At 39.2% G+C, this 12,639-nt stretch overlaps 1 protein-coding gene across 7 annotated transcripts in view; it reads right to left on the bottom strand.

The window, feature by feature from the left end:
• The window catches only part of RDX (radixin), a 50,325-nt gene that overhangs the window by 25,000 nt on the left and 12,686 nt on the right, over positions 1-12,639 (bottom strand). For all 7 annotated transcript variants that reach the window (XR_016280264.1, XM_089512685.1, XM_089512680.1 and 4 more), the window contains exons 3-5: positions 5,809-5,892; positions 4,036-4,131; positions 867-1,141 (exon numbers count right to left, since the gene is read on the bottom strand). Coding sequence is in view for 6 of the 7 variants with exons in the window: in XM_089512685.1 (XP_089368811.1) it covers positions 867-1,141; positions 4,036-4,131; positions 5,809-5,892 (455 nt within the window). In the remaining variant the exon portion in view is untranslated. The remainder of the gene's footprint in view (positions 1-866; positions 1,142-4,035; positions 4,132-5,808; positions 5,893-12,639) is intronic.

The raw sequence follows: 12,639 nt of genomic DNA, 5'->3' as shown, positions 1-12,639 counted from the left end.
AGTTAAATTTGTAGCATGTACCCATGTTAATTAGTTGCAGTAAAAACATTTGCAACATTAGCATCCTAAGGACTAACACATTTATATGGCAAACATTTCCACTGACTCCAGTGTACTTCAACAGATGCATGCATCAGTTTTAACAGCCCATTTGTAATGTTTGTACCAGAATTTTGGAATCCTGCCCTGGCCAACTGGCATGGGGAATAACCCACCTGTGAGTGGATTACTCATTTAGTCATCAAGAGAATGAATGATGTTTTTGTACTTACTGCCAATTATCAAATAAAATGTTATAAACAGGAAATTTTGCTTTAACACTGAGTAGCTTGAGTTTTTTCCTTGGTTTAATTACCAACAGACTATGTAGACATTCCTTTGTTACAATCAACTATGCTTTCTGTTAACCATTATTTGTTCTTTAAGCCACCAACTATATGGCAGACAACCAAATGGTGGCTTATCTTCCCTATTTCTCTTCTACTCCTTTTGTTTTGGGGAGGGTAGCTGGACAAACATGGCACGGATAAGCCATAGTTGCAGGTTGAGAAGTCATGACAAGCCACTGCTTAAACAAGCCAGAGTTTGTAAGACAGCAACGAAACACAGGTTCAGATTGCAGTTTGTGACTTGTTAATGGAAGCAGCTTTACATCTCACAACAAGCCATGAAGTGCTAAAATATGACTTGTAGTTATGTGTGAAGCTGCCTCAGTTAACAAGGTATGCTCTTAAAGATATAGTAATGGTGTATTGAAATCTGTCTTGTTGTGACATGTTAACATTAACCTTGTTTTACTTAGACCATTAAGCATGCTTTAACATTCAACTGATGAACCCCACAGACTTTGACAAACTTGTGCTTACCGTTGGGGAAGAAGTCTGTCATTGGCCAAATATCCTAGCTTATGTATTTCCTTATTGTAATCACCATACTTAGCTTGTACAGCATAAGAAGCTAGCAGAACAGCAGTTTCAGGTGGACAATAAATTTCATCATTTAAAATGGCTTCTTTGACTTGCAGGAAAAAAAGTCTCTGAGTTATTTCTTGAATCAATTCTTCAGATACGTCCTCAGGAAAAAACTTGGCCCTGAACTTGAACTGAAGTGGATTTTCTTTCCTTACATCTTGCTGTGTTACCTGAAATAGGAATTTTAGAAAGGTAAAGAACATATAAGAGTATCAGAAAAAGCAATCTAGTTACTGGTTATTACATGTAATTCAACTCTAGAAGGCACAACATTGAAGGACTTGTGATTCACACAGACATCTAAATAATTAATTAGGAATTAGGAAAACATGACAGGTTTCAGAGGCTACATAAAACCACTTAAAGTCTTTATTGTATTCTTGTGTCACTCCAATTTTTCATTATACAAATGCAGTCCTGAAGCCTTGACTCTACCTAGAAGATGGGATATGTATTAGATTTTTTTCATGAAGTCAAACACGAATTCATAACGATATACCAGAAACACAGTCCACTTCTAAAAGTTACTAGAAGAAATAATTTTTGCATGGGCTTGTCAAACACTGCTGAGCTAATGAGCATTACATATACCAGACTTTTCAAGTGTATTAACATACATCTGGCAAGCTCCCATTTATACAGCATTGAGATGTTAATGAAGAACAGTGCTAAGAGATAAAAACTAATTCTGTACCAAAGTGTTTACTAGCCCTACAAACAAGGAAATAGTTGTATTTAAGACTGTAGTAAAATATTTTCTCATGACGGCACACCAAAAGGAACTTGCAACAAAATGTTACCATATGGAGGGCTTCTCTTCAGGGTTCCAAACAGTTATGCACTCTTCAAAGAAAATGTCTTATAAGTTATTCCATTCCACCACCCCCGGCACTTTTTTATTTTCATCAGACCTTAGCGCTAGGGCTCCTAAGTTGACTATTGATTTTTTTTTAAAGGAGGGGTGTCCTTACTCCTCTCCATACTTGTTATACCTTTGCAAAGCTTGGGGAGGGGGGCTGAGCATGTGGATACACCCCACTAATGGGCTGGATGAGGGAAAACAAATTCAGACTGAACCCAGAGAAAACGGAAGTACTTGTGATAGGTTCCTCGGGCCTAAGGAAGGAAATTTGCCAACCTGTCCTGGACAGGGTCATATTTCCCCTGAAGGACAAAGTTCACAGTTTAGGAGTACTTCTGGACTCGTCCCTGCAATTGACATCTCAGGGAGATGCGACAGCCAGAAGTGCTTGCTATCAACTTCGGTTGATACGCCAACTGCAACCCTACCTGGGTCAAAGGGACCTTGAAACGGTGGTACACGCTCTGGTAACCTCTCGTCTAGATTTCTGTAATGCGCTTTACATGGGGCTACCCTTGCACCAAGCTCGGAAGCTTCAGTTAGTGCAGAATATGGGAGCCAGATTGGTCACCGGCTCATCAAGGTTCAACCATATTACACCTATCTTAAAAAGATCTTCACTGGCTCCTTATTTGCTTCCGGGCAGAGTACAAGGTGTTGGTTATTACCTATAAAGCCCTACATGGCTTGGGCCCGAGTTACCTATGGGACCGCATCTCCCTATATAATCCGCCCTGCACTCTTAGAACATCAGGTAAGAACCTATTGGAGATAGCAACCTCTAAGTATGTTGCTACTTCACAAAGAGCATTTTCAACAATGGCTCCGAGACTCTAGAACAGTCTTCCTGAGGAGATCCGCTCAGCGACCTTGCTAGAGACATTTAGAAAAGCGGTTAAAACCGAGCTTTTTAGCCGAGCATACCCCACCTGATATGAATACCCCCCTGATATGAATGACATGCCCTGTCGGTGTATGATGCTCTTGTTATTGTATGATGTTGGATATTTTATTGTTTTTAGCTGTTTTTAATTGAATTTTTATGTAAACACTCTGTGTTTTTATTTAGTCTGTAACCCCGCTTCGATGCACCAGGAGAGGCGGGGAAACATAAATAAATTTTATTATTATTATTCTTGGTCGGCCCATTTCAGCTACACCTGCCAGATAACATTGTTATTAGAGGGAACAATTTATAGAGTATTAATGAAGGATATTTTCGCACACCCTTCTTTCCATAACTCATCCACTCACAGCAAGTAAAGGGCTGACAAAGATACCTGTCCCCCAGGAAAGTAGACTGAGCATCTGCTCATATGTTGCTTCTTTTCCTTCCAATACACAGAAAAGATCTGAAGCATGCCCACCACTGCCTACACCCCTTTCTGCACAGATCATCTTTTTGGGCAATGATAGAACATAGGACAATATCCAGTACCAAATATTACTGAGTTCCCCAAAGGAAGGCAATCCAGAAGAATCAAACAATTTCAAGTATCAGCTGAATGTATTTTCCGTAAATATAAGAATATCAATCGGGGGAAGCAACATTGAAACAGGATCAGTCACCCTGGAAATATATTTAACTGTGCAGAAAATTAAAAACAACAACTGCTGGTCACCATAAAACCTAAAATACAAAAATGGGCCCATATCTGTATCTAAACTAGCTTGACTTGTGACATGGCAGTTCTAAAGCAAAGTATTGCTTAAATGAAAAATGCATGGATGAAATTCCAACCCAATATAACTGTTAAGACTGAAACATGGAACTAAGATGGAAGTAACTTCACCATTATCTTGAATCAAACAACTTGTGCACCCAGCCTAGCCTGGTACAGTGTCTCTGCTTCTAAGTAAAAGTAAAATCTAAATTTTGCAATTACTGTACATTTTCAGAAATGAAAAAAAAAATAATACCATATAAAATCAAATCTTTACATCAGATAACCAAAACACTAACCATATTTTATATTTTATTTTAGAGAAGGATATTAAGAAAGAAGAACCGAGATAGAAAACTTGACCAGCTGGCAAGGCACGAAAATAAAAACCTTTGATGAAAGAGAGGAATCAATGGACTGAATGAGAACCTTGAGTTGCCTGCCTTGTTCAACTGGGATGAGGGAGTAACCAAGTAGTTATGGATTGCTCCTTCAGCTAGCCAGAGAATGTATGAACTGAATACACACCATATATTACCTTTTTATTCAACTTCAACCAAGTTGTATATCCTTTGCTATCCACATATTGTAGTCCAAAAAACCAGACTTCCCGTAGACCAACTGTTTTTACAACCTTAAAAAGAAGAAATACACCACTATTAATCATGTAACAGAACTAATAAATGTTTTTCTTCTCCACCTCTTTTTAGCACAAAAGCAGCCCTGCTGGATTAGATGAAAAACCCACCTATTCCAGTATGCCATTTCCCACAGTGAGCAACCAGATGTTTGCTTGTCCATCCATCCAATCCATCCATCCCTTTATTTACATCTCACCTTTTCCCCAAAGCTGGGGCTCAAGGAAGCTTCCAAATAGAGAGAATTACAAATTAAAAACACAGGTGGCTAAAAACATACAGAACAGCATTAAACTGTCAACAGAATAAAATTCATTTAAAAGCAAAGAATAAAAGTAGTACAGCACACTAAAAGCATAGTAGTAGACAACCTAGCCTCTGTAAGGAAAGAGTTCCAGATTCTGGGAGCAGCCATGCAGAAGACCCCCTCTCTCATTCCCACTAAATGTCTGTCAGGGTTGTGAAATCAGGAGAAGGGCTTCCCCTGAAGGCCTTTTCATGTGCAGCAGAAGGGCAATAGTTCTCCTCCCCTTTTCTTTTCCAAGAAACTCGTATTCAGAATTTTAATACCTCTGATCCCAGATGTAATGTATAACTATCGTAACTACTAACCACTATTAGCTATTAACAGCCTGTTCTCCATAAATTTGTTTAATTTTCTTTTGATGTTAATGGATATCAGAAGTGGAAGTTTTTGTCGGGCTAACCAAGCTAATCTGCACTTTCTGGGCTGGTATCTAGTTAACCTTTACGCTATATGATTCTGAAAAATCAATTCTCATTTCAAAGCCTTCATATTTTTGGGAAATATATATTATTTAAACATTTTTTGTGAACTTTACTTTCAAACACAACCAAAACTGGGACAGAATGGATTTGCAACTGAAAACATACAAAAGTGACACACACACGTATACATTCCTAGTCAGTATGATGGCAGTAGTGCCCAGGTGCCTGGTATGTTTTCCTCACTGTGCCCCTGATCCACATGAAATTTCCTAAAAGCCCTCTGGAAAAATGAGTATGTCAGATGTGACATGGCTTTGTCCATGATGATTAACAATGTCTGCTATGTAGTCACTGTCACCTCAATACAATTAACCCATTTGACAAATCTAAACACCATCAGGTGTGCATCCCCATGGTTCATGTCACACACACACAGTCATTATTAATATAAATAAGACAAACTGTGGTTTGCTATTACAAGGACAAATAGGTAAGCTTAGACTCCCTTGGGCCCACACACTCCTTTCTCGCACATTTCATGTATAATGAAAGAGATAGGAAAGTTCTGGTCTCAATTTGCAATAAATAAATAAATAAATAAATAAATAAATAAATAAATAAATAAATAATAAAGTTTATTTATATCTCTGCCTCTCCCATGGATCGAGGCAGGATTACATCATTAAAATGATACATAATACAATAAATAACAGTTTTACATTTTGTTTATATTGGGCAAAATAGTCTTTTCACAAACCAGGATTTATCGCAGATTAGTTTTCAAAAGCCATACTACGCTGTAAAAAATGTTAAACTAATGGTTAAAATGTAAAATTGCAGTTTGTTGCTGCTTAAAGAGGAAACCATACATGTCTGTATTTGTTTTTCCTCCTAACCATGGTTTGCTGTTATATCTGAATTATGCCACAGTAAAAAGAAGTTACCTGATCAAAAAGTTGTTTTCCTGTAGTGTTGGGCTGGATGGCAAATTCCAACTCTGCATCCATCGTGGTAACCCTCACATTAATCTGCACAAAACAAAAATATAAAATATAAAAATGAATCTTTTTTCTTCATGCAGAATGAAATAACAAGCTATAGCTAATGGCACTGCTTTTCTTACATTCCCTGTAACTAAAAGGAAACTAATCTAATTAAAACTGGTAGTTTTTGCACAAAGATTTATATTTGCTGGCAACTAAATTGCAACCTTGTATACAATGATTAAATGTCACCACCATCTGGAAACTTATTTAATTGATCTATCCAAGATCTCTCTAAGGAGCGCCTCAAGTCTTTTGTATTTGTAATTAATACCCTTTGTGATACAAGAAGGTGCCTCAAACATATGCCATTGTTTTTGTGTGGATGAGTCAGTAGAAGAACTACCCACAACATATTATAGTGGGTTAGTTTTAAAAATACAAATAACAAACCTCTTTAGTAAACTAAGAAATTAGAAGTATTTGTCAATTTAGTAGACGGTAGAAATCCAAAAACTCTAGCAAATTCTGCTTTCGCAGCAGTTAAACCACAGTGTTCGATCTTAATTTCTTTCTATATTATTTTTTCTTTTGATAAGTACGGTATATACACACTATTCTTGCAACATTTTTATATAAAAACACACATAGACTCTTTGGCTGATCACATTTCTACACAGTGGTCACCTAAACATTGACAATTTAAACGCACTCCCCCCCTACACACACACTTTTTGTTATATTAAACCAAATAAAATGAAACAACTGCATAATATTCATAGAGAAGAAACTATAATTGTTTTTTTAGCAAAGTGAATGCAGTGGGGCCTTTCAATTCACTGAGGCTTGGTTCCAGAGCCCTCCGTGGATACCAAAATGCCTGAATGCTCAAGTCTCATTATATAAAATGATGTAGTAAAATGATGTCCCTTATACGAAATAGCAAAATGGTTTGTTTTGGGGGATTTTAAAAAACTGTTTTCAAGCAATGGATGGTTGAATCCATGGAAGCAGAATCCATGGATATGGAGGATCGACTATAACAGCAAAATGTGCTACAATGCAGGTTACCCTTATGCTCTATTTGGATTGTCAGGATTCTTCAGAGGGATTGCTTATGTTTTCACCAAAGGACAAGCATTCAATTGCATAAGAGTAGATCTGGTTAACAAGGTGTTCTGCGCCACAATTATGGATAATTGTAGTTTATTGTGACACCAGAACTCTCTGATAGAGAAGGCTAAATGTTTCATAAAACTACAGTTCCCAGAATTCCCTAGCATTGAGGCAGGGCGGTTAAAGCACTCTCAAACTGGATTACAGTCGCCCCTGTTTTCGTGGACATGGAATCCACGTCCCTCACCCGTTCATGGGCAGCAAATGGAGGGGGACAAAATGGAACACATGCCCCAGAGTACGGGCTGCCATTCAAGCAATGGGCCGTGAATATTGGCAATTTTTTTATTTTTGCAGGGGGGGCAGAACAGATCCCCCACAAAAACAGAGGGGTGACGGTATTTCTGCAGTGTGTTTTACACCTCATTCTTTGAAGCCCTAAATGGATAGGAACCATAGTATTTATTGCTATATTGTGGAATATGAATGATCGTGCCCATTTGTTACAGAGCTTTCAACACAGGTGCCTCTGCCATCTGAAGTTCAAAAGAAAGTATCATTTAAAAAGGCACGCACACACACACACACACACTCTTTCTCTGTGGTGGCACCCAAATTGCAAAACTCCTTTCAGTCAAATTCACCAAGTGCCTCCATTTCTCCAATTTTGTGTCCTAATGTTGCCTGAAAATCTTCAAAAACCAACGCAGAACTATAAACCTCTGAAAAAGCACATTATTCTTCTGAGAGCTTATACAGGAGAGAGAGAGAGAGAGAGAGAGAGAGAGAGAGAGAGAGAGGCCTGGTACAGACTGCCAAAATAAAGCTGCTTCGGGTCTCTTTGGCGGTATGCTATTTAAATGGTGCATGGGTCCTAAGAGTCCAGCAGTCGCGCCAAAGCCACACTCCATTCATAAGCACTGGAGTGCAGCTTTGGTGCAGCTTCCGGATTCTTAGGATGCATGCATCATTTAAACAGCATACCTCCAAAGAGACCCGAAGCAGCTTTATTTTGGCAGTCTGTAACAGGCCAGAGAGTCTCTCTTCCTTACAGGCTATAAAAATATAGCTTCCATTAATCTTGTACATTCTAACTAAAAAAACAGTTTTGAAAAGAAAATCAACAGCCCTGTATATATCTTCTAGCAACCTTAAGAGTTAGGAGGTCTTTTGCCACACAGAAATTTTCTTCTGTTCAAGATCTACCTTAATACGGTTATGCCACTTCAGATATGATGTAAGCCAGTTTAAACAATGGCCTAATTTCATCATCAGAATGCTTGTAAAATAAAGGCAGCATATAAAATAGATTTTACATTTACTGCTGCATTAGCTTCCACCGATTCTACTTGCTGTTCTAACCCTTGTGCTCCTACATGCACTGGAGACATGATTTTGTACTTAGCACTCTCATCTTCAAACAACAGCTCTGCTTTACCTCTGAGAAAAGTTGCATGTAATTTTAATCCATAAAGTGGAGATGGCACTAAAAAGGATCATGTTTATGTCTTATGAATACACTGAAAAAGGATGTCTCATCCCTATAAGAATAGACAAACAAAAAAAATCTATGTACAATTTCATTATTTTTTGTCAGAATACCAAGTGAACCCAGACCAGTAAATGAGAAAGCCTAGTAAGAATGAGATGGGAAAATTCTTCTCAGCAGGATTCAAATATTACACCTCATGACTAGTGGCAGAGTCCAAATTAGCCATAGTCCACTAGAGTTTACTTGCCTCAGAGTTTGTTGGGAATAAAGGCTTGCTTTATAAATGCAGAAGTCAAATATACGGCCTCATATCACCAGTGCTCTACATGAAGTATCAAGGTTCTGCCCCACTTGTAAATATAGTAAGATCCCTCTTTCTCTAGCCACTCTGCTGGAAACACGTATGATTTTGTATCTACATGATCTGTTTCAACTATTATCTATTGGAAACACATGTTTCCATCATTATTATGGTTACCTTGCCTTTCTCCCACAACAGGGACTCCAGGTGGCTTAAATAATCATAGAAAAAAAGATCTTGTATACGCATAGGAGGCAAACCCCCTTCCTGCCAGAATTACACACAGCAATGGAAGATGCAAACACTTTGCATGGTTCTAACCAGACCACAGGAATTAGACATATAGCCTGCTGGTCTTATAGTGCCCATCCATATACGTCCTAAGCGACCCCTAAGGGACCTAAGATTTGAAAGCCTCCCTTGTTTCCCCCAAATGCAACACTCATGGTATATTAGAGACTGCTCTTTAAATTCTCTAATTGAAAATTCTGCTTGTCAGGCTGTGTTCAGCTGACCCTCCTACCCATTTTGCCCAGGGAAAGATTTAGATGCCTGCTGTACAACTGAACTCCTTTGAATTTTAGTCATACTGCTTTAGATTTGCATGCTAATGCAACAGCTCTAAAATGCAACCACAAAATGCCATATTAAAACAGCAGATCTCATTACTGGAGGCAAATAAGCTTCAGACTTGATCTGAATAAGAAATTTAAGTTGGCAGAGATTAAGCATGCAATCAGAAAGTTTATTTTGTAGAACATCAATACTGCAGTGTTTGCTAATTATGACACCGTGTCTATTCAACTACAATTAGGAGATTTGTTTTTCATTAAAGGAGTCTGCACCAGCCTGGATTTATAACCAAACTATACATATGTGATGACTAGTCTAGAATGTATCACAAAAAGGATGCAGAAAGAACCAGAACTGAACAAGAATCTCAGCTGTTCCATTGTTAGCTTTTGTTTCTACAGTATTACACTGAAAACAATAGAAATCCATGAGCATCTAGTCAATTTGATTAAGTAAATATTTCCACCCCTTATATTTGCCAATGGTTTTCTCTTTTAACTAGAACTACTAGATCTAGCACAATCAACCATGGGCCATAATTTTCATATTTTCAAATATATATGCATGTACTTTTCTAAACAACTATGTTCTCCAAAGTTTAGAGAGGCCTAACAAAAGGGCAATTCTTATCTGGTCTGATTGATATCAATGAACTATGCAAAATACAGGACTGGACTCTGATTTAGATGCATGCAACAAGGCTAGACTTCCTCATCCCCTCCTTCTGACATCCTCCCACTGAAAATGCTACAAAGAATTAGGGGGCCTTGTAGAGTGGATGAAGTGTGGTCCTCAGTAAAGGGGGATGTCCCAAATTGGGCAGAGGCAAAGAAAGATACTGGACCCACTGTTTTGCATCTGTTATTGAATACAGTTTTGTTGAATTCAGATGCCTGTTCCTAAATTCAACTGACTTAGTTGTTAGTATTCCTGTGGTTCTGAGAATACTGTTAAAGTATGTCATTTGAGCAACAGCCTGAAAATCTCCAAAATATAATTAAGAGAACATTTTATATAATTTGCTTATGAATAATGGAATAGATTGCTACAAACATCATTGATTGCTGGGTCTGGCTCTTCATCAGTGCTTACCCTGGTGCCTTGATGTCTGTACTGGTACAGAAGATTCAGTAGCAAGAATCCTAAACTATCTAAACCCCCCCCCCCAAAAAAAAATTCAGTTCCCCTCTTCCACTCATGCCCACCTGTGCTGCCCAAAGCCCGGGGGGGGGGGGAGAGAGCTCTGTTACAGAATGTAGCATCCAATGAGAGGCAAGGAACTGCCCCAAATCCAGGAAAGTCTGCCCAGTTTGGAGCAATCCTCGGCCCGTTACAGACGGGCACGAAAGTACACGCGGAGCGCGTACTAGGGTTAGAAAGGGGCGGTGCTTCTGCACCCCCCTAACCCTAGTGCGCGCTCTGCGCGCACAAAATGGCAGCGGCCATTCCGCACAGCCGCCGCCATGAGGACGTCACGACCGTGCCTCCTCTATATGGGGCGGCGCGGATGTGACGTTCTCGCTCCGCACCAGGGCGCATAATGCGCCCTTAGCGCAGAGCAGGAAGGAGCTCCGCTTCGGAGTTCCTTCCTGGTTTGGTCCGCTGGGCGCAGCCTTCAGACGGACCAAAGGAGAAAGGGGCTAAGCGGCCCCTTTCTCCTCCTCCCCACCACCGCAGGGTGTCCTTGGGGCTTGAAGCCCCAAGGACACCCCTTTTCAGGCTGCGGGGAAGGAGCCTTTTGCCGCTTCCCCGCAGCCTGAAAAGCGGCGGATTGGGGCCTCAGCAGCTGCCGTTCTGGCAGCTAAGGCCCCGATACACCAGGGAAAGGGGCGGGTGCAGCCCACCCCAAAGAGGCGGTCTGTAACCAGCCCTCCTTTACCCAGCAGATTCACTTGATCCATCCCACATTGTTCTAGAGGGGCTTTCTTGGAGTGCAGATGGTCAGGAAGGGGATAATTTCCCTCTCTGGACTTCTTTAGTTTATCTAATAATCCAAGCCTTTGTCTCAGGGAAATGAAAATAAAGAACAAGAAATAGAAGTTAAAATCCATACTATATGTTTGAAACCAGCAGACTGAACTCTGCCAGTTAAAAATATTTCTGAGTATAATGGTAATCAGTATGTGGAAGAATTGAATCCTTAATATTTCGAAAAATATATTACAGTCTATGGTGGTGATAACAATGAAGAGGTAAAACTATACTGAAGGTGATAGGCTAAGCACTAAAAATGCTAGTAAAAGGCTAGGTAAAATTATAAATAAAGGACAAAGCAGAAAAATACTGTAAATTTGATGCCAGCACTGTAAAACGTGCCCCATGTATATACTGTAGCTGCCCCGCACATCAAACTCATGGAAGTTAAAGATGCCATTGCCCTCTGGCATTCTTAGTACTGTTGCTCTTAACTACAAGTTTTATTGGAATCAAGAATCTGCATTCATAGATCTTGTTGCAGTTCATCATGTTGAATGCATGCTTTTCTCTAAATAGGGTTAGTACTCTATTTTGTGTCCTCAGACTACCTCATTATTTTTGGATATGCACTTAAATAAGAAAAAACAAAACAAGCCTGTCCTCTCTCTGACAGCAAGAGTTCTTTATTTCTACAGGGAGAACAAATGTATCTTTATACAGCCAGACAATAATATTGTTCAGATGTCTTTTAAATATATAGAAAATGAAACTGCAGTAGTCAGACAGGGTGATTCAAGGCCATAGGCATGGTATATTCTTTTTTTAAGCCACATGGGCATGGAACCAGCAGAGTAACAAAAATGCATCTTGGGAAACAGTGCAGGGGTGAGCACTCCAAAGAAGTACAGCAGTGACAGAATACCAGTTTTTCAGTAAGAGTTACAGAACATGCACGGAGTCTCTATAAGGGATAGCTTCATCTCCTATGAAAACCTTGGCAGAGGGGAATAATGCAAAATAGTGATTCTCAAACTTCGGTCTTTGAAATGTTTCAGACTTCAAAATTCCTGACCACTGACTAGGCTTGACTAGGCCTTCTGGGAGTTGTAGTGCAAAACATGTGTAGGATCAAAAATTGAGAACTTGAATTAGAAAATTATGCAAAACATACACTTACCACACAGCTATCTTCATATTTATTTATTAGATAATTCTATGGTTCTCACCATGCTAAGATGGAAATGTTAACAATACTCCTGACAAATATATTAGCAATGTCTTCATCTACTTCTTTAAAAAAAACTGCTTGGCTGCTTTCCCTATGACTACTTCTGAAACTTCATAGAAGCAGTAGCATGGCTACATATTCCAGTTTCATACTTCCAGTTCTTTT

Source organism: Sceloporus occidentalis, unplaced genomic scaffold (assembly GCF_023333645.1).
Source record: "Sceloporus occidentalis isolate IW3139 unplaced genomic scaffold, rSceOcc1.0.p SCAF_2, whole genome shotgun sequence".
NCBI classification, from domain to species: domain Eukaryota; kingdom Metazoa; phylum Chordata; class Lepidosauria; order Squamata; family Phrynosomatidae; genus Sceloporus; species Sceloporus occidentalis.
Note: the sequence above shows the minus strand (reverse complement) of the source record. Positions and strands in the feature narration are given on the sequence as shown.